The sequence below is a fragment of the Varanus komodoensis genome, unplaced genomic scaffold (genome assembly GCF_004798865.1).
Source record: "Varanus komodoensis strain SLA01 unplaced genomic scaffold, ASM479886v1 scaffold130, whole genome shotgun sequence".
In the NCBI taxonomy this organism is placed as follows: Eukaryota; Metazoa; Chordata; class Lepidosauria; order Squamata; family Varanidae; genus Varanus; species Varanus komodoensis.
In genome coordinates this window covers 1-21,871 of record NW_025335377.1, presented here as the reverse complement: position 1 = coordinate 21,871, position 21,871 = coordinate 1, and the positions used below count along the sequence as shown (strand labels likewise).

General features: G+C 50.4%; 1 protein-coding gene across 5 annotated transcripts; it reads left to right on the top strand.

Annotated features, from left to right (window-relative positions):
• Positions 1-1,248: 1,248 nt before the first annotated feature.
• On the top strand, positions 1,249-13,437 carry MAPK7 (mitogen-activated protein kinase 7). Of its 5 annotated transcripts, none has more exons than XM_044422587.1 (7): positions 1,249-1,369; positions 4,293-4,515; positions 4,920-5,085; positions 6,280-7,409; positions 8,836-9,743; positions 10,801-10,928; positions 11,804-13,437. In XM_044422587.1, the coding sequence occupies exons 2-7, from the start codon at positions 4,296-4,298 to the stop codon at positions 11,955-11,957; spliced, it is 2,706 nt and encodes a 901-aa protein (XP_044278522.1). In that variant the 5' UTR covers positions 1,249-1,369; positions 4,293-4,295; the 3' UTR covers positions 11,958-13,437. The 5 variants fall into 5 exon arrangements, with proteins under 5 accessions (XP_044278522.1, XP_044278520.1, XP_044278519.1 ...); XM_044422585.1 differs by having other exon boundaries at positions 1,319-1,369; positions 4,266-4,515; XM_044422584.1 differs by lacking the exon at positions 1,249-1,369 and having other exon boundaries at positions 2,578-4,515.
• Positions 13,438-21,871: the final 8,434 nt, after the last annotated feature.

Here is a 21,871-nt window from a genome sequence, read left to right as displayed (position 1 = left end):
GTGCTCAGGATTCCTTACAGAATATAAAATTACAATAATACAATAATGAAACCTCAATTATTAAAACAATATAAAACAACACATCATGAACCTAGAGAAAAGGGAAGAAAAGAATCGAAATGTAGCTGTGGAGAGAAAAAAATCTTGAAACATCTAAAACCCTTGATTATTAAAATGAGGGTTGAATAATGGTTGAATAAAAAGGTCTTTACCTGGCGCCAGAAGGAGTGTAACGTCGGCGCCAGGTGGACCTCTCTGGGGAGCACATTCCATATTAGAGACAGGAAAGATTTTCTGTGTGGATTTTACCAGCTAGTGCCACTCAAGTGTCTGTCTCTCTGACACCCCACCTACTCAGTCTTTCCCTGGCAACATGCAGCTTATTTCAGTTGCTGGTGTTGTAAATAATTGCTCCAAAAGCGACTCTTCCCCACCCCATTTAAGGGACTCATCACTGTGGGCATTTCTTACAGTGCATTCCATGGGTTGATCTGCAGGTAAGATGATTCCACATGGGCTGAAGGGGCTCAGACCTACGGTTTGGACTACAACTGCCAGCCTTGTCCAACCACTATGGCTAGTGGCTGGGGCTGATGGGGGTTGTATAGTCCAACACATCTGGAGGCTACTGTGGAGCCTTTTTCTAGCTAAGTGTGATGCCTGACAATGCATCCAACTCCCCTTGCGGTCCAAAATGTTGATTCCCATCAACATGGGCATCTGCCATTCAGGAGCCAGTTTCCTAAGTTGGTGAAACATGGTAGCAGAGCCAACTGGGTGACTTTGGGCCAGTCACAGAATCTCAGCCCAACCTACCTCACAGGGTGGTTGTTGTGGGGATAAGATGGAGGAGGAGATGTAAGCTGCCTTGAGCCCTTTGTAGGAAAAAGGCAGGATATAAATCGCAATCTAAACCTAATCTAACGCAAGATCTCCTGCTTTCGCGGGCGGCACAGCAACTGATGAAGCTTCCCTCTCACTGCATCTGCAGCTTATGGAGCTCTGCATGGTGTTTGCACATGCATCGGTTTGTGACAGGTTCCTTCCTTCCCCATCGTTCTTAGAAATAAAAACCCATTGTCCTTCTGTTACTGGTTCACGGGCCTTGCTCTGCGCTCCGATTAGTTCCTTGAAGGCAGAGGAGGCGGGACTTTGCAAAAATAAATTAAAAAAGGTAAGCGCGACTGCGTGGTCCCTGGGAGACTTCGCCGCTGTGGCCCCGCCCCGCCCGCGTTCTGATTGGCCGGAGAGGATTCGAAGCCGTAACATCCGGGCACTCTGGGGAGGAGAGCTGGGCTGAAATAAAGCAGGCAGGGCATTAGCGGACCAGAGAGGGAACCGCCCAGGTTCGCCAGGGGATCTCGTTGAGGTGAGCAGTCCTTTCCCTATCCAGGAAAGCAGCACGCCTCGGGGTGGGGGGTGGGGGGGGTGAATGCGCAGCGCTCCCCCACCGTCATCTCTCCGCCTCTTTCAATACAGCTCCGTCGATCCCACAGTATAGCCCCTCTCCCGCAGGTGATGGGCATCCCTATTCTTTAATCCTCGTTCTTCTCTCCCCAAAAAGCTTCTCTGTCTTTGCTCACCCACCGGTTCCCTGGACAAGACTCACAATCCATCTCCACCTCCTCGGTTCGCCCATGCTTCTCCTCCCCCACCCTATGGAAGCAGCTCCTCCCTTTCTAGCCCATAATTTTGGCTTGCACAGTGGCCCCTATAGTCTTGCTCAGTTCTGCTCCCCACCCTCCTCCTGCAGAGCAGCCTGTTTCCTATCCTCTAGCTATTATGAACAGGAGGAAGAAAAGAAAGGGGCTGCCCCTTTCCTACCTCCGTCCCATAAAAATCTCCGTCCCACTTTCTGACGGGTGCGCTGCGAACCCCTCTCCCCTGCGCTCGTGCCTCCATTCCCGGGTATTGCCACTTTATGTCGGCCGGGAAGTCTTGTGCTGTCCATCCCATCATGATTTCCTTGCATTCCTTTGCAGAAGGGGCCGGGCTTTCTTCTCCTTTTGCAGCCCTCTTCCCCTTCCCGCAGTTTGTTTTCTTTATCTGAGAAGTTGAAGAAAAGGAGTAGCTGCCATTGTCCATTTTACCTTCGTTGCAACATCCACAGGTTGTGAGGGAGCTGTTCCTTCACAGCGTGGAATAAAAGACTTCCTTTTTCGGCACCCTAAGGCATGATGAGCTCTAGTGAATTCCTGTCTTCGATTTGTGCCTATTAAGGATGTGTATTTTGGTGTGTGTGTCTCATGATGTGAAAGAAGGGATAGTCCCATTTTATACCCTTCCCGTATCCTAACTCCCTTTCAGCTAATCATTTGACCATTTTCCCTGTCATTGGCTTGTCACACTACCAGGCGGCAGTGTGGTGTAGTGGTCAAGTATGCAGGACTGGGACTCAGGTGATCTGGGTTCTAGTTCTCTGCTCAGTCATGTAGCCAACTGGGTGACTTTGGGCCAGTCACAGACTCTCAGCCCAGTTTACCTCACAGGGTTCTTGTTGTGGAGATATGATAACATATAGAGCAGGAGGGGGAAAATGATGTAAGCTGCTTTGAGTTCTTTAAAAAAGGAGAAAAGTGGGATATACAGCTAATAGATGAGTATAATCTGCATTGCTGATAGCTCTCTTGACTGATGTCAGCCTGTGTGTGTCTGTTGTGTGTGTGTGAACATAAAAGAGCCCTTGTTGGATCATGCTAAGGGTCTGTCTAGTCCTGCATTTTGTTCACATGGTGGCTAAGCAGCTGCCCATGAGAAATTCCCAGGCAGGATGTGAGTCCTGCACTCTCCCACCTGCCCATCTTCCCCAGCAACTGGTGTGCACAGGGATACTTTCTCTGATAGCATTGAGCCATCAGGACTAGCAGCATGGATAGCCTTCTCCAGTCCCCCTTTAAAGCCATCCAAATTGGTGGCCATGGTGTTCTTGTTGTTGTTAGTCGTGAAGTTGTGCCCGACCCATCGCGACCCCATGGACAACATTCCTCCAGGCCTTCCTGTCCTCCACCATCCCCCGGAGTCAAATAAGCCTTATTATATATCTATCTCATAATCTTGCTGTCAGTCAGTTATCTATAATTTATCTGCAATATGGCTCTCTCTTCTCTGCCCATTGAGAATTCTGAAATGGAAATACTAATCACAGAATGAACTGCTTACAGTGACAGCAGAAAGCCCGTCTACAAATGAAATTTCTTACATAAGAAATGGAGCAGCAAATTGAGACGCATTGCCAAGCATTCTGTCCTGTAAATGGTGTGGCTGTGGTGTGTCTTTAACGTCCCTCTTTTTCTCACTATGTAACGATGCCACCAAGGATGTAATTCCAATTTCATTAATTAACTTCTTTGCCGGACTTTGTGGTCCCCGGGATGAAACACTGGTATTCAAACAATCTGTGACTCTTGGTTAACCATAAGCAGAATCACACTTTATTTGTACAAGTGTATTGGTTTTGAGATGTTCAGTAATTTATTTTCTTAGAGAATAAAACAGTGTATAGTAATAACTTCTGACTGAGGTATTTCACTCTTTCTTTTCACAATCACTCGGCACTCTCAAGTCCTCCTTTCCCTCTTGAAGGTACATTGATCGGTCCTTATTTTACTTACCCAAGCTTAATCGTTCCAGGTTTCTCTCAGCTTCTATTTCTCACGCCCTCATACTACTTGACAATACTAGACTTTAACTCTCCCTAATAAGTCCTCCGGTTATCCGCTTTCCTTTCCTTTGCCCTTATAAATCCTAAATGCCTTTCACAGCACTGTCTATGATTCTAAAAAGAAGGCTGCCTCTTCTGATTCTGTGAACCGCTGACTGACCTCTCGACAGACTGAAAAGTATCTATTTTTCCCTTCTTGTACCCTTCCTCGCTTTGCTAATACTCTTTTACCCTCCTTGCCCTTCTGAAACTTGCCTGCAATTAGAAGAACACAGTCTTATAACACTTGGAACCATTGCACACATGTATGTGCAAACACACACCAGACATGTGGACAAGGTACATTCAGTTATTACGGGATCCAATTGCTCACTGAAAAAAGACCTGCTACATTCACTGTGTGTCAGAAGGCAAGTGAGGGAGCCCAGGGAGATTCTCGCAGGAGAGCATTCTGAAGTGTGGGGGCCACCACTGTCAAGGACCTGCCGTACGTGATGACCTGCCAAGAGTATGAAACGGGGCCTTTGACTGTAATCTGAGTGGGCAGGCTGGCTTGTGTGGCAGGGAGCAGTCCTTAATGACATGCTTGTCTTTTTTGTCACTGGTGGTACATTGTGGTGGAAAATTACAGACGATGGCAGAGCCACCGATAGAAGATGAAGGAGAAGAAGCGGCTCAGGGACAAGCCAAGCAAGAGTCTTCCCATCAGGCCACAGTGGCAGCCAAGAATCTAGCCATCCTGAAGGCCCGATCCTTTGACGTAACCTTTGAGGTTGGGGATGAATATGAGGTCATTGAGACGATCGGCACCGGGGCTTATGGTGTCGTGAGCTCAGCACGCCGCAAGGACACGGGTGAGTGAAGAAATGACCATAGTGTATCTCCCACATTTTGCTTCCCACCATTTTAGTTGCTAATTTAGAGAGGGGAAAATGCTGTTCTGGGTGGAGAGGCAAATCTATGACACAGAAGAGACAAGAAATATGCACCTCCCTGAACTCTGTTTGTTATATTTCCATCTTGCTTTTTTCCTGTAAAGAATCCAGGGTGGTTTATAGAAGCAACTTCCTCCCCAGAAATTCCTCACAACAACCCTGTGAAGTAGGTTAGGCTGATTGGGTGAGACTGGCACAAAGTCACCCCTTGAGCTTCCCGGGCAAGTGGGAAGTAGAGCCCAGATCTCCGGAGTCCCAGTCCAACCCTCTGACCACACTGTCTCTTGCACTTCCAGCTTATTTCCCGTTTTTCCCCTTGTCAGGCCAGCAGGTGGCGATCAAGAAGATCCCCAATGCCTTCGATGTGGTGATGAATGCCAAGCGCACGCTGCGTGAGCTGAAGATCCTCAAACATTTCAAGCACGACAACATCATTGCCATCAAGGACATCCTCAAGCCCTCCGTGCCTTATGCCGAATTTAAGTCTGTGTAAGTGCTTCTCCTTGCATCCCCCAAGCGAAGGAGGCGCCCTGTTCATCGTGACCAGTGAGACAGGCTGCCCAAACTCCAGAGCAGAAGGAACCCCTATAGATTAGTGCAGGCTCTTTGGAGATTGGGATTTCCTAAAGAAACCATAACTGGTGTTGAAATGCAACCCTTGTAGACATCCTTGTCTCTTGGACGACAAAGGACTAAGAGAAGTCTTTTTTAAAGAAAAGTTTTATTCTTAATAAACCTAAAGAAAAAGAAACTAAAAAAAAAAATCATCAAAAACTTCAGACCTACTGGGTCAGCCTCCTACATTTTTTCTTTTTATGTTAAACTATAAACATATTTAAATCTATGCATAGTCCCGTTTCTCTAGCCAATGATAAAAAGAGTCCCAAGTCTGATAGAAGTCTGTATCCTCTTTCTCCTTCAGAGACAAAGTCAATCTGTCCATTTCTGCACAGTCCAAGATCTTTTTTAGAATCAGTTCGTCGGTAGGTGGCTCTTCACTCTTCCAAGGTTGGGCAAATGCAATCCTCGCTGCAGTAGTTACATGTAGAGTCAAATACATTGCTTGGGACTAAGAGAAGTCTTGAGGAACTGGGAAGTGCAGCTCCCGGGCGTCTTTCTTGTTTGGATTGCTAGTTTTGGGGCCTCTGTTGGGCATGGGGACGGGTCTCTTTCTGTATTCATGTTTGCCATCTTACCCCCCAGATTGTGCTCAAGATCCTTTCAGTGTCTAGAATTTCCCACTGAAGGGAGAAATAAAATAAAAGCAAAATAAAATGCTCACAGTGTAAGGCTAAGACATCCGAGGTTCGGGTTCAAATCCCCACTTCACCATGAAGCACACCGACTTGGTGTATACCTTGAAGGATGGTTGTGAGGACAAAATGAGGAGAGGGAGAACCATGAATTTAGAATGAGCAACTACCTCCTACAGTACTACAGACCACTCACCTGGAGTACCATATTGTTAGCGGTTACCTGTCGTATATTTCCCCTTTCTGGCATACCTTTTCTCCGAAGATCTCCGGAGACATACATGATTTCCCTGCTCATGTGCATTTCGTCCTCCCAACAACCCTATGAGGTAGGCCAATTCAGTGTAAGTGTGTGCCCGCGTGATTGGCCCAAAGCCACCCACTGAGCATCTGGCTCAGCAGACTGAAGTGTCCTTGTTCCCCTGGCCAGGTATGTCGTGCTGGACCTGATGGAGAGCGACCTGCACCAGATCATCCACTCCTCGCAGCCCCTCACCCTGGAGCACGTCCGCTACTTCCTCTACCAGCTCCTCCGGGGCCTCAAGTACATCCACTCGGCCAACGTCATCCACCGGGACCTGAAGCCGAGCAACCTGCTCATCAATGAGAACTGCGAGCTGAAGATCGGCGACTTCGGAATGGCCCGAGGCCTCTGCACCAAGCCGGACGAGTACAAGTACTTCATGACGGAGTACGTGGCCACACGCTGGTACCGGGCCCCCGAGCTGATGCTGTCCTTGCACGAGTACACCCAGGCCATCGACATGTGGTCGGTCGGCTGCATCTTTGCCGAGATGCTCGGCCGGAAGCAGCTTTTCCCGGGAAAGAACTACATCCACCAGCTGCAGCTCATCATCACCGTCCTGGGCACCCCTCCGGCCAAGGTGGTGCACTCCATCGGGGCCGACCGGGTGCGGGCCTACATCCAGAGCCTGCCGTCGCGCCAGCCGGTGCCGTGGGAGAGCCTGTACCAGGATGCCGACCGGAAGGCCCTGGTGCTGCTCTCCAAGATGCTGCGCTTCGACCCCCGCGAGCGCATCTCGGTGGGGGAGGCCCTGAGCTCCCCCTTCCTGGCCAAGTACCACGATCCCGACGATGAGCCAGACTGCATCCCGGCCTTCGATTTCGACTTCGATAAGCAGGTGCTGACCAAGGAGCAGATCAAGGAAGCCATCGTGGCAGAGATCAATGATTTCCACGAGCGTCGGGAAGGCATCCGCCGGCAAATCAGCTTCAAGCCGGCCCTGCGGAGGGCCGAGATTGGGGGCTGCGAGGGGGGTGCCCCCAGCCCGGCACTGCTCCTCAGTTGCCACGACATCGACATGCCCAGCGCTGGATCCCCCCGGGCGGCCAATGGGGACTACGCCATGGCGTCTCCCGCCTCGTACCCACTGATGGAGACCATCGACCTCACGTCTCCCCTCGCAGCCACTGCGGCCGTCGTGCAGCCTGAGGTGAAGGCCGAGGTGGAGGCTCCGGCTGCTCCCCCCAAGCGGGAAGGTGCAATCTCAGATGACACCAAGGCGGCCCTCTTAAAATCCCTCCTGAATAAGAACAAAGGTAGGATGGCGTGAAGAAGCGGCGGGAAGGGGCTGGGTTACCTCCCCTCGCCCTCCTTTCCCTGGCCCATGACGCATCATTTGGAGGCAGAGCGCTCAGGAAAACGCAGGGCCCGTCATGTGCTGGGGAGTGTGGGGAGGCCTGCGTTTGGGCCTCCTTTGGCTGTTGGAGAAACTGTCCTGGGGCACCAGCACAAAATGACTGGCTGGGCACCAAGGTAGTGTCAGGGAGCAGGTTGGCACCTGCAGGCACTGCATCACCCAGTCCTCTCAGCTGAGCGCTGTTTTGAAACAGCGTTGCTTGCGCTTCCTTCGTTCAGGGCTCCCTCTTGAACAGGTTGGCACACACGTGTGTGGGGTGGTGGAAAGGTGTGTTTTAGAAATGGCAGTGCTGCAGAAAATGGTGCTGATCTTAGGGATTGTGGGTGGGTCAGGGCCTCCGCAGGCAGTCCCAAAGAATGGGCAGGCTGAAGGGGCACTGTGAGTCTTTCAGATGCCTGCTTTGCAGGCCTTTTAGACTAGGAGTAGGCCTGGCCTTCGCCCCCTTCCTGAATATCCTTTCAAATTAAAACTAGATGGGGTTGCTTGTGTGCGGTGAAATGTTGCACTGTAGGGCAGGGGCAGGCAGGAGGTAGTTCCCTTGACGTGTGAATGTGGGTGAAGCTGAGTATGTGCTCAGTGCTGATTGCAAAGACACAGGCTGGGTGGTTCACACTTAATGACAAGCCACTGTAGTTTCCTCTGTGGGATGGGCTGTTGTGTTTTCCGAACCCCATTGGCATGTCTCGTTTCCATGGTCTTTTGCATGATTTCCATGCTTCACCGTGTCTTAATTGGTCATCTGAAGTCAGATGTGTGGTTAGCTAGTGGTTATCATAGAGTTTGGTGGAAAGAGCAGCGGTTGCAGCAGCTGCTCTAGCCACCCAGCCTCTGTGTGCAGACCAGTGAGGATGAGGCATCTAGCATATCCAGGAGTGATGCATTCTGGGAATGAGTTCCAGCCGCAGAGCATGGTGGGATATATGCAGTCAATGGGAGAAGTGAGGCAGGAGGGTAGAAAACATACCTTGTCCGGCAGCCTAACCCGAATAAGAAACCACATCACATGGAAACCACACAGCATGGTTTAGCATTACATGTGAATTCAGCCATGGTAAAAGTGTATGGCAACAGTAAGATCAGTGTGGTGTAGTGGTTAGAGTGTTGGACTGGTACTCAGGCAAATCCAGAGTAGTTAATGAGGATAAAATGGTGGATGACCACCTAAGTCTCCTTGGGGGAAAACATTGGGATAACGGAAACTTCTCCTTTGTCTCCTATTTAACAAGATGTTAATAATGCTAATAGAGATAATAATGATGCAAGAGAGCAGGTATTTATTCACACCATGTCCCTGTCTTGTAAAGCAGCACTCTTCTGCCCCACAGATATGTCTTCCTCTGCCCCAGAAGTGCCTGAGACAGCATCTCGGAGACCAGTGACCGCGAAGGAGCGCCAGCGTGAACGAGAAGAGAAGCGCAAGCGCCGCCAGGAGCGGGCTAAGGAGCGGGAGAAGCAGAAGAAGGAGAAAGAGCGGGAGCACAAGGACATGCTGACAGAAAATGACCGGAACCTTCTGGAAAGATGGGCCAAGATGGTGGACCGGACCCAGAACAAGCCGAGCCAGAACGGAACACCAGTCCTGCCACAGGCGGGGGCTACTGGCCACATCCTGCCTAAGGTGCCCCCCGCCAGCCACGTCCCACCGGCCCCCTCCAGCCACCCGCCCGCGCCTGCTGAAGTCCTTGCTTTCTCTGACCGGCAGGTGCCTGCCATCGGACCCAAGCTGACTCTGGTCCCGGTGGGTGCGGAACTAGGCCCAGTCCAGGGCGCCAACGCCAACGTGGTTCACTTTTTCCCAGCGCAGACGGCCCCATTCCTGGTTGCCGCCCCTGCTGCCCCCGCTTGCCCCAAAGCCGTCCCCTCCAAGCCGGAGTGCCTGCTGACCGTCAAGTTCGCCCCGGGCCAGATCTTCCAAGCGCCGTACAGCATGGCGGCCCTGAACGCCTGGAGCGGCGTTCCCCAGCCAGAGAGCTGGGCCGTTGCGGGGCAGCTGCCGGTGACTCAGCCGGAGGTGGCCCCTCCTAGTGGCACGCTGCCGGAGCCCACGGTGCGCTTTGGGGCTGGCGCAGGCATGGAGCAGCCCCTTTTCCTGCCGGAGATGGGCAAGCCCGAGCCGCCCCAGGGCTTGGTTGGAGAAGATGCCCAGGGCGCCTTGCCGCACCAGATGGCTGCGGAGTTGCCCTCAGAACCTCCGGATATCAATGTGGTGACCCAGCAGTTCTCCAAATCTCAGGTAATGCATTGCCCAGGGACGGCTGTTTATGGGCCCAGGGAAGGCACGGTAGGGCGGGCTCCCCGGCAAGGTGCCCTCAAGAACCAGGCTCTGTAGGCTGAAATGATGCCTGGGAAGCAGCACGTCGCTGTGTACCATTCCATCCTGGAGGATCTGCCCTCTTTTTTCTAGGTCACTTCATGGCAGTGTCATTTTATTTATATCCTGCTTTGTTTCCTCATGGAAGGTAGTAAGGAACCTCTTCCAAGGTAATTTACATGGCCTGGCTTTTCTTTTGGTAGCACAGGAAACAAGGGTCGGGGGACCTCTGTACATGCTCAGAATTGCTTGATCCTGGACATCAGAGTCTTTGTCACATTTTTGCATTACTGTCATTACATTGCATTTATATCACAGATTTTTCTTCTTGTGAGGAACCCAAGTTCTGTTTTTATCCTCACAACAACAGCCCTGCAAGGTAGGTGAGGCTGAGAGTGAATGCCTGGCCCTAGGACCAGCAGTGAGCTTCATGGCCGAGTGGGCACTAGAACCCGGATCTCCCGGGTCCTCAGTCCGACACTCTCACCCCGATGTGCCCTGCATTCTAGGTTGCAACCCATATCTCTCATATCGAGGTCTTCAGAGAGTCCATAGCTTCTGCAATGAGGCAGAGGGTCTGTGTGTGCCGTGGAAATCCGGGGGAGGGTCTGGAATCTTGCTGAAGCTGGTGGTGTGTGCAGCTAGTTTGGGGGTTTGCGTTACTGACGTAAGAATGCTTTTAGTCCTGGCTCAGTAGTTGACTGGTCGATTGACTCTAGTCCAGACTGGAAAAATGTCCATCTTGACCAAAGCCCCAATAAACTAAATGGAGCTGAATTCAGCCTGGCACTCTCCCGATGTGTTGGCCATGCTGGCTGGGAATGATGGGTGTTATAGTGCAACACATCTGGAAGTCGTGTTGGAGAAGGCTGGTGTATTGAGTCTCGGCTAACTTGTCCCCTGATTCGAACAGCTCTCCGACAGTGTGCAAACGGGGGGTCTTGGTACGCACTACATGTTCCCTGTTTCTTGATTCCAGGTGGAAGATCTCCTGCCTCCCGTCTTCTCGGGCACTCCCAAAGGCAGCGGTGCCGGCTATGGGGTTGGGTTTGACCTGGAGGAGTTTCTGAACCAGTCTTTTGACATGGTGGGCGAGAGCAGGGAGAGGTAAGAGGCCGGTCTGTCAGGGCTGTCTGTGCAAGTGGATCAGGGCGATTTGTTTGAGACTTGCATGTTCACAGCCTGTTGGGGAACTGGTGGCGGACAACACCACGGGGCCTGTGCAGCCAAGGGGCTGAGGTCGTGGCTCTTCCAGCTGATGTCGGCGTCCCTTCTCTGGTTTCACTGAGGGACAGGGCAGCCCCGGGCCGGACTGCTGGGAGGAGGGCCTTTGTGCTGGAATTGTGACCCAACTGTTTAATTCAGTCCTGGACACTGCGCTCATCCTCTGGGGACTTCCTCTGCATTCTAACCCCTTGAGGCTCAGAGGGTGGCAACTGGGAGGAGGGCCTTTTTTGTGGTAGCCCCCATCTTTAGAACAATCTAACCCTAACCCAGCCCACCTGGCACCAAATCCACTTTCTTTCTAGCACCAGGTTAAGACCGCTCCCTCTGAGGAAATCATTCAGGGATCTGACACAAGCAGCTTTCTTTCACTCTTGGCTGTCTCTTTTTATTGTCTTTTAATTTTTGTATCCTATTGTAGATTAATTTTAATTCTTGTTAATGTTTTTTTTCTATTGCATTTTATTATTCTTACACTTTGTTGTAAACCTCATAGAGAACTTCAGTTACGGGTGGTATAAAAATGAAATTATAGCAGCTAGAAAGAGCCAAAAAGGGTTTGATAAGGTGCACCAAAAAAAATTTTAAATAAAGGAATGGATAAATGCATGAAAAAGGGCTACCCTTCAGTAATTATCCCTCTACCCAAACTGTCTGGAGAAAAGGCAACCCATGCAAAAGTCCATATATTTACAGTTACTTTGTCCTGTCCTGTTCATCTCGCTCCTCTTTTCTTTGTCTCTCCTTTCCTGGAGTAGCCAAGGGGATTCGGCCCCACTCTCGGCCTCCCTTCTCGCTGACTGGCTGGAAGTCCACCGCATGAATCCGGCTGACATGGAGTCCCTCCAGCAGGAACTGCAGCTGGGCTCTCCCATGATCCTTTCCGACATTCCAGACCTGCAGGATGCCTGAGCAGCTGAGATCCTGTGGTCCAACCTCGTCTTCCTCTTTTACACAAACACAACTACTTGCAAAGAGCAAAAAAGCCCCAGAGGCCAAGTCCGTGTGTGGTGATAATGACTGGTTTATTTGCCTTCCCGACTTCTCCGGCTGGGAATGTCACCGCAGTGCCTGTCGCTTTTTCTTTCAAGCAGAAACTGGATCGGGCGGGTGTTTGGACTCGAGCCTTTTGCCAACAAGTTTTGATCTGATGCGGGCGCACCTGTGTCGTCTTGTGCAGGTGTGCTGCGGGAACCGAGAACAAAAGCTCTTTGAGCAGGGACTGTGGTCACAACACTAAGAGGCGCGTGTGTGTGCGTGCGTTGCCGCTGCTGTTGTGCTGGAAACGGGGGTCACACAAGCGCTTCTCTGACCTCCCACTGTGTGTTCCTTTCCTCGTGGCCCGAAGTATGGATACCACTTCAAAGCTCGGGGTGCTGAAAGCTGTTGGAGGGGGTGGACTTTGGTACCAGCAGGTCTCTCAATAAGCCAAGAATCACACCGGTGCCAAAGGTGCCCCTCCGTGGCAGCATCCTCTGCTGTTCAAATGTGATCTTCGGGAAATAACTGGATAGTAGGAGAGGGATAGAAGGAGCCCCTTTTTCTGCATTGAACTGTTGGTCTAGCTCTGGATTGCTCTCTTGGCTGATGGCAGCTGCCCAGACCTCAAGGCTGGCCCTTTGCATCCCAGCGCAGCTCTGAGGCTGGGCGTGGGTGCAGAAGGCCGGGCTCCATCCTCCCAATTACCACTCAGGCTTAACATATAGACGTTCCACTGCCTCCGTGGCTGAAAATGTAAGGTGGCAAGGGCACCCCAAATTTCTTGGGCTGCCTTTGCAAGGGCTCACCTGCAGCAGTCCCGGAGTCCTTGTTTACATTTCTGAGATTGGGGGAATGTTGCTTTTCATCTCACATCCCTACCTAGAGACAGAAGAACAGCCTCGCCTTGGGTTTTTCTTTGTGGGCGGGGGAAGACAAGGATCTCTGTGAATCAGCTTAGTGGGGGAATTTCCCTTCTCCACTCATAATGACCTCGTGTTAAAACTGCTTGGGCCCCAAGGCCTGAAGGGAAGACAACTGGCAGTTGTCAAAATGAAGTTTTGGGGCAGGTGAGTCATTTACTCCTGTTGCATAACCACAAACTTTTCCCTTCTGAAGAAAATTCCTTGCGAGTCTGTCTCCCCGAAGGGTAGGGGTGGGATCTTGTACATGCCTGGGAGCCAGGAGAGCTGGTGCTAGAAGAGCTGAATGGAAGTACTGAGCCCACCTCTGAAGGTCCAGAGTCGGCTTCCATGTGGATTCTGGGATACCTTGTCCTGCACGTGGATGCACAACTTACCGGAAGTGTGGAGTGCTGCTGTCTGTAGCTGTTGGGAGTTTGTGGCATATTTTCTCCCAAAGTGGTGGTGGTGATGTCTTAATGAGGACTTAGTCATTAAACTTTCTATTAAAAATTGGGATTTTATATATTTCAAAAAATCCAGAGTGGCCTGCGTCTGCCTGTATTGCTCATGTGGATTCTGACTGGAGTGGGTGATCCCTTGAGACAGCATCAACATACTTATCTATTAGATTTGTATCCCACTTTTTTCTTATCAATGCAAAGCGGCTGACATTCTCCTACCCCAGCTCTCCATCTTATCCCCACAACAACAGACCGGTGAGGAAGGTTGGACTGAGAGTCTGCAACTGGCCCAGCACTCACTTGGTTCCATAGTCGAGTGGGGACTCGAACCCAAATTGCCTGAGTTCCAGGCACATGCTCTTAACCACTACACCACAGTGCTCTCTACAAAACCGGAATACTTGCAGACTTCCCCAGACTAACATGTTTGGGCTACAGATCTTTCTCTGAACTTACATCAAGTGCTTGATAATTTGAACCTCCCAAAATCTACCTGGTTGCCCTACTGGCCGGTAGTCCAGGGATGGGCAGCCATAACCAGGGGCAGCCACTGGAGCCATTGCCTAGTCTTTCATGCGCCAGGTAGTGTTGGGGGTTTGGCCATGAATCCCAGTGATGCCCAAATGGCTTTGCCTTCTGACTGCTGTGGTGGGAGGAGAATTCTTCCAGTGCAGTTACCTGGACTGGTTTCCCCAGTGCCTTCTGGGAAAAGGATATGTATGGGCAGATGAAGCCTTTGCTCCCCTCTTTTCACTGCTCCTTCAATCCCCTTGTTATCTCCAAGGTGTGATCACAAGAGAGTCCCTTCCCGCAGCCTCATGAAACTCCTGGTACCTTCTCTGCTGGTGGACGGAGCTTCTGGAGAGCCCCACACAGGAGCCCAAAGCTCTGTTGCCAAGCAGGGCCATGGACTGGAGGTTGTTCTCGGTTGCAGTAGTCTCTGAGACCCAAGACGACCGGTCAAGGTGACCTTGAGGCTTTGCCCAACAGCACTGATGTGTGGTTGAATTGCCCCGAGCCTGGCAGGGAACTGACTGACCCATGTTGGACCAAAATTGGCTTTTGCAGGGTGGGAGCTGAGGGCCAAGCACTTCTGCTTTGGACTACAAGCTGTGTGTTGCCAGGGGGAACTGTGTGGGCATACAGAAACTGGCAGATCACCAGGGAGATGTGGGCACACCTCAGATGGGTCCAGTGCATCCCAGTGAGATCAGTGAGACCTCTGTGAGCAAGGCCACCAGCTGATGCTGGGGTTACACGAACAGTTCTTTCAATAGCGGCGCATGTGGCTGCCTTCATGTGCAGATCCCGTGTGACAGGTTGCAGCCAGACTCTTGATGGGCCTTTTTTGCGACCTGGAGAGCCAGTGGCTTGCTCCAGGTCTCCTGTGTTTTCACTGAACTCTATTATTTCCTGCCCCTCCCCTTGGGGGTACTTTTCAATGATTCCCTTCTCAAGAACACACACCCTCATATTCCTGCAGATCTGAACAGGCATCAAAAGGGGAGCCAGGGTTGTGCAAGCCCATGTGCAAACGGAAATGCCTTGCATTTTGAAATGTGACCTAGGTGGGGTGCTTGAGTGTGCATTGACGCGACATCGGCAGTGAGGCATGGCTGGCTCTAGGCAGCTTGCCAAATTGCGAGGAAGGCGTCACTTTAAAAACTCTGGATGAACTGGCAGGACCCTGAAGGGATGGTGGGTTAGCTACAGAGATAAGTGGACGGGAAAAACCTGCCTTGTCTTGTACAGCTGGACTGAACAACGAAGGTTTACTGTGCATGCCAAGCCCCTCTTCCCAGCACCGGGTCATCAGGCACATGAGTGAGAAGAAAGAAGGAAAACCAAGTTGTATTACTACCATTAGATTGCATTTATATACAACCTTTCCTCTTCTTGCAAGGAATCTAAGGCAGCTTGGATGGAATCCCCTCTTCCATTTTATTTTCACAACAATAGCCCTGTGAGGTAGGTTAGGCTAGGAGGCTGTGACTGGCCCAACCCCACCCAGCGGGCTTCATTGCTGAGAGGGGACTTGAACCCGGATCTCCTGAGTCCCAGTCTTGCACTCTTAACCACTCTTCTTAGTATAAACCACCCTTCTTCCATCCTGGCACTCCCTAGATATGCTGGACCACAATTCCTGTAGCATGAGCTGGGGATCATAGGAGAGGTAGTCCAGCACACTTGGGGTGTCCAAGGTTGGAGAAATCACCTTGGAATAATTATCTTCCACCCTCCTTCTTTTCTTGGATCTGAGGTGGGTTTTCCTGAACTATCGGAAATCTTGGTCATTGTGAGAGCTTCCAAAATGTTCTCTTTTTCTTGAGCAAGAGAGGCAGGTTTTGTTTTTTTAGAAAATAAGCGTGAGATCTGAAAAACACCGGTTTGCAGACAATTGGGTCCAACCCCCTGCACAATGCAGGACTCAGATCACCCGTCCTGATCCCAACCAGGCCTGACTCTGCCTAGCTTTCAAGGTGTCAGGTGCTTCAGGCTATAGGGAAGCATTAACTGAGAACCTCTATTTTACTGATAATTCTGGCACTGTGGGAACTTCAGATTCCTAGCAGTGAAAACAGACTGGATGGTTTTGCTGGAAATCCCGCCTTGGCTCAAAGCTGTAGCTAGAACTTGGATCTCACGGGTGAAGAAGGATGCTTTTGTAACCGGTAAAAGGATGCTTTTGTGCCTCACCTTTCCTTCCTGCCCTTGTTCTCCCAATCCTTAAAAAAAAAAAAAAAGATAAATGGTGGATTCATCCGAAGTGCAATGGGCAAATGGGCCTTTGAGGGCATTTCCTCCCGTTTTGACAGACTTGCTTGATCCTGACGGAGGGACCAGCAGCTCCCTTTCAAATCTGTTGCACTGATAGCCTTCCCGAGTGCCCCACCTAAGACCTGGCTGCATTGCAGCCTACGATTTCTGTTTACGGAGCTGCTCCCTCTGGTTGCTCAACTGGCCAGGGTGTGTGTCTGCGTTGCATAATGAAACCAGGGATGTGGAACAGTGCCGGTTGTTTTCCCCTCTCAGAAGTGAAAGGTGGAACCCGAGTCATATGGGAACCGCGCCCTCAAGTATCGGACTTCTCCTCGCATTTCTGCAAGCCGTGGGGGCATGTCAAGGGGGGGGGGGTGTTGCTGACCCAGGGGCACCAAACAGAGACACGGTGGAGCTGTTTGCACCATTTCCTGAGCGGCTGAGTCAGCTCCTGAATCAGCAGCGCGTATGCCCAGAGGGACCAGGTGGATCGAGCCTTTCCTTTCCAAAGCGGCTGGGGCGCACACAGAGGGAACAATACATCGGTTCATGGGAAAGGGGCACTGAGAATGTGGCTTTAGCTTATTAACGGAGATTTCCCTCTCTAGGCAAGGCAGGATTAGTCATGAAGTAAACCCAGGATTTTTTCTTTCTTTGACCAGTATTGGGCCGAGAATCTGCTGATGCAGAACCGGCTTTCCTAAATGCTCAAGAAGTTGTTCCAAGTTGCATTTGCTTCTGAAAAGATCCCTTGACAAACAAGTTGTATAATGTTGCCAAAGATGGAAGCTCGTCTCTGTAGCTGATACTCTTTGGGAATGTTGTGTGTTGAGATGGGGTTGTGGGGAGGAAAGAAATATCAGAGGTAAAATCCTGAACAGGAGTAGTGGTCAAAGAGGGAACTTGGACATTGACTTTGGGCCAGGTACTGACTCTGCCTAATCCACCTCACAGGGTTGTTGTGAGGATAAAATAGGAAGAGGATCATTTAAACCTCTGCGGGTTACTTGCAGGAGGAAAGGTGGAATATAAATCCAATAAATAACGTTGTTTGAAAGCCAGGATGGTGATCTGTGCAAATCCACATGTGGCTGAGCAACAACTCTCATCATCCTGATCCTGATCATCCAGACTGATGGAAGTCTGGGGGAACAATATTTGGCAGGGACCACAGGTTCCTCAGCTGTTTCCAAATTGTCGACAAAAGTTACATTTCCTTCAAATTTAATTTAGCACTCTTTGGACTCTGAAGAAATGTACTCTGATGAAAGCTTTGCTGTATTCCCTATGGAGTTCAGGATCAATGCCAGGGTGTTTAATTTCCTTTTAGAGGACTGACTGCTTAGAGGACTGGTGTCTTCATCAATTAATAATAATAGGAATAATTCATAACATCTATGTTATTCACAACATTCACACAGGTTCTAGTGGAAGCAATATTGTTCTTACAGCAAGAGGATGAGCATCTGTGTGCTCCAAGTTAAGTGAAATCTGCAGCTTTCTCTCTCTGAGTTCCAGTTCCAATTAAATTGCTTCCCTGCCTGGAGAAATATCAACAACCTCAGATATGCAGATGATACCACTCTAATGGCAGAAAGTGCCTGTTTAACTTATATGCAGAGTATATCAAGCAAAAGTCCAGGCTAGATGAAGCACAAGCCAGAATTAAGATTGCCAGGAGAAATAACAACCTTTGATATGCAGACGATACCACTCTCATGGCAGAAAGTGAAAAGGAACTAAAGAGCCTCTTGATGCGGGTGAAGGAGGAGAGTGTAAAAGTTGGCTTGAAACTCAACATTAAGAAAACTAAGATCATGGCATCCGGTCCTCTCACTTCCTGGCAAATAGATGGGGAAGAAATGGAGGTAGTGACAGATTTTATTTTCCTGGGCTCCAAGGTCACTGCAGACGGGGACTGCAGCCAAGAAATTAAAAAACGCTTGCTCCTTGGGGGGAAAGCTATGGCAAATCTAGACAGCATACTAAAAAGCAGAGACATCACCCTGCTGACAAAAGTGAGTATAGTCAAGGCTATGGTTTTCCCAGTTGCAATGTGTGGCTGTGAAGGTTGGACCATAAGGAAGGCTGAACGCCGAAGAATTGAATCCTTTGAATTGTGGTGCTGGAGGAGACTCCTGCAAGTCCCTTGAACTGCAAGGAGATCAAACCAGTCAGTCCTAGAGGAGATCAACCCTGACTGCTCTTTAGAAGACCAGATCCTGAAGATGAAACTCAAATACTTTGGCCACCTAATGAGAAGGAAGGACTCCCTGAAGAAGAGCCTGATGCTGGGAACAAATGACAGCAAAAGAAGAAGGGGACGGCAGAGGATGAGGTGGCTAGATGGAGTCACTGAAGCAGTTGGTGTGAGCTTAGGTGGACTCCGAGGGATGTTGGAGGACAGGAAGGCCTGGAGAAATGTCCATGGGGTCACGTTGGGTCGGACACGACTTCGCGACTAACAACAACAACAGCAGCAACTCTTCCACTAGCTGAAGGGCTGCCTTCCAAAGGCAGAGCAGAGAGATCCAAGCCTTCAAACTCATCACATCAAACTCTGGTTCTGGCTATCCTCAAAGTTCTGTCTCTTTGCATATTTCTCTAATCCACAGCAGTTAACCCTTTCCCCAAGGCTCATGAAGGCTCCTGAGATTTGGCTGCTGCCTTCCTTCACCTGATTCCCTTTCATTCCCCTTTGAGGTGGTCTTGCTGTTTAGAAGCTTTCTCCTTTCTTGCGCTGATAACTCTCTCCAATATGGCCATCATCCAGTCTGGCCTATATTTGCAAATATAGGACAAGTTTGCATAAATATAGGACAAGTTTGCATAAATATAGGACAAATTTGCATAAGAACTCCAAAAATTCCATTGCCCAACGGGAATAAAACAATTGGTGCCTTCCAGATGATTTGGACTGAAACTTGGATTGTGTTGGAAGCGAGAAGGATAGCAATCTTAGGCAATTGTCCTCATGAACTGCTGGCTACATCCCAATGATAATTTGGAATCGGAATGTGATACATAGAAACATAGTACATAGAAACAGTGTGAGTCAGAAGAGGCCTCCTGGACCATCTAGTCTGACCCCTGGCTCCAGTCGCCTCTGCTCATGACATGCCTACCATGTGTATGTCCAGCCTATCCTTGAGCACCCTCACTGATGGGGCTTCAACCACCTCCTGTGGAAGCCCATTCCATACCCCAGGGGGTCCTAACAGTCAGGAAGTACTCCCTGGCATCCAAATTGAACCTTGGTTTTTTAGTTTTGCTCCATTGGAATGCGTCCTGCCCTCCTCTGCAGGGGAAAACAGGTCTCTACACACCTCCATGTGACACTCCCTCATGTACCTATATGTCACCAACAGATCCCCTTGGAGTCTTCTCCAGGCTGAAAAGATGCAGCTTCCTCAGACTCACCTCATATGGCTTTCCCTGCAATCTGGCCACCATCCTTGTGGTCCTACACTGCACCGATTCCAACCTGGCTATATACTTCCTGTAATGCAGAGCCCAGAATTGAACACAATACTCCAGTTGTGGGAGCACCAGAGTCATATAGAGTGGGAGTATTAACTCTCTCATTCTAGAAGCCATACTTCTGGCTATGAAACTAAGGTGGTGTTTGCCTTCTTGGCCGTTGCATCACACTGCCATTTGTCCCCTAACCTGTACTTATGACACCCATTGCTGTGCCCCAACTGCAAGACTTTGCACTTATCTGCATCGAATGCCATCCTGTAGTCAGTCCAGATCTTTCTGGATCTGGAGTACCTGCTCCTCAGTTGTGGTCACCGCCTCCATTTTAGTATCATCTGTGAATTTGATCAGTAGACTAGTCACCCCCCCCCCACCATTCCAGGTCATGAATGAAAAGATTGAACAGGAACAGTCCAAGGACAATGCCCTGGGGGACCGCACTTGTCATTGGCTGCCATCTTGATGATTCTCCACTAATAGTTACCCTATCATACATCTTACAGTGAAATTGGGGAAGATGGGCTAGATCAAGATGCTGAGATGAAGGAGGTGGAGGTGACTATCTCAAGGCTGGGCAGAACAACCAAGAAGAATAGCCAGTGGGAGGGAGATGAGGAATTCTCAGACTTGGACCAGTCCCCACCCCCCCGCCTCCACTCTTGATCCCATGACAAGGTGTCAGCAGAGGCAGGAGGCCTGATTGAATGAGCAATGCGTGGGCAGGAGGTTTGCTCATCTTCAGAAATCCCTCCCAAGGCAACGGGGCCCAGGTATGTTCATAAGGAGAGTTTCTGGAGGTAAACGCTAGACTGGGTTCAGCAAACTGCTCAGAGATCCGTTCTGGGTGATTTGTGCTTGAGAGCAATAAAGAACATTTTGCAAGGAAAAAGGTCTGAGGCTTTTGTGCTCCAAGGAGGAAGATTGGTCTCTGCTGGGCAGTGGTCAGGGTAGTGGCCAGTGCAATAAAGGACTAGCTGAAGGGCCCCTGACTGGGGAAGGTTCCTCTCATCCTAAAGAGACACCCCAAGCTCCATGCCTGCCTACCAGGTTTTCTGTTCTCCCTGGTTTTCTCCAGAAGTTTGAAGTCTTCCACCAGAGCTAGGGAGAGAGCCAAAGGATCTATGTCCACTTCTCCTCCTGGTGACCACCAACCCATTCCTTTTTCAGACCCTCTGGAGAGAGAGACTCCATGGTAGCACCTATTCCTGGACCCCCCAGACACCCTGCTGTGCATTGCCCTGCCTCTCAGAACTGGTTTGGTGCTGTGGAATAGGGGGATACATCTGAAGAACATCTGGATGGGTGGAGGCAGGTGTTACATCCCAGATGTGGTATGGGTGGTGCCCAGCAGGCAGACCTAAGAAAGAGAGGGCAGGGCTTGAATCGGGAAGGAGACTGAATAAAAGCGCTGATGAGATGCCTTGTGGTGCAGCTCACACCAGAGACCCTGTCCTCCTTTTTCGTTCGTCTGCTATTTTAGGAATGCAGAAGTTTTGTTGAAACTTGTACCGGCTGGGCAGGGCCTGTGAGAGAAACAGAAGGTGAGCGTAGCAGACAGAACGAGAGAGGCTTGTACAAAGAGGCTGAGCAGAGCAGGAAGGATTGAGGGAGCCAGGAGTGTGGCCAGAGACCAGCACTCCAGGGCTGGTTGTGCTTTTAGTGACAGCCTGCAAGCAGGCAAAGAAAAAGAGCAGAGCAACGGACACGAGGGTAGGAAGGAAAGAGTGAGTGGGAGAGAAGGTGCCAGAGCAACGGAGCTGTTCGGAGAAGGTTGGGCTTCCTTTTCTAGCGAGAGCGACACAAACGTGAGAAAAGTGTGCATAAAAGCTAGAAAGAATAAAGGTAGGGAAGCAGAAAAAGAGGGGAAGGAGGTGATGGCAGAGGAAAAGGTGTTTGGAAGATGCTGAGAGGACATAGCCGCAAAACAAGGAGGGCGAGAGAGAAAGGAGTACGAACAACGGGATCGGAGGGAGGCCTTGAGGCACCTGCCTGGCTGTCCTCCATGGCTGCCCCAGTGGGAGTGGAGCGTTTTGCAGAGGACCTGCGCTGCCCCATTTGCCTGGAGCTCTTTTCGGATCCTGTCATGCTGGAATGTGGGCACAACTACTGCCAAGCCTGCATCACCCGTTACTGGGCTGAGATATCGGCCGACGGAGGCGAGGACACATCCCATCCCACCTGCCCAGAGTGCCGGCGAGAGATCCTGGGGGGCACCTTCGTGGCCAACCGGGTGCTGGGACAA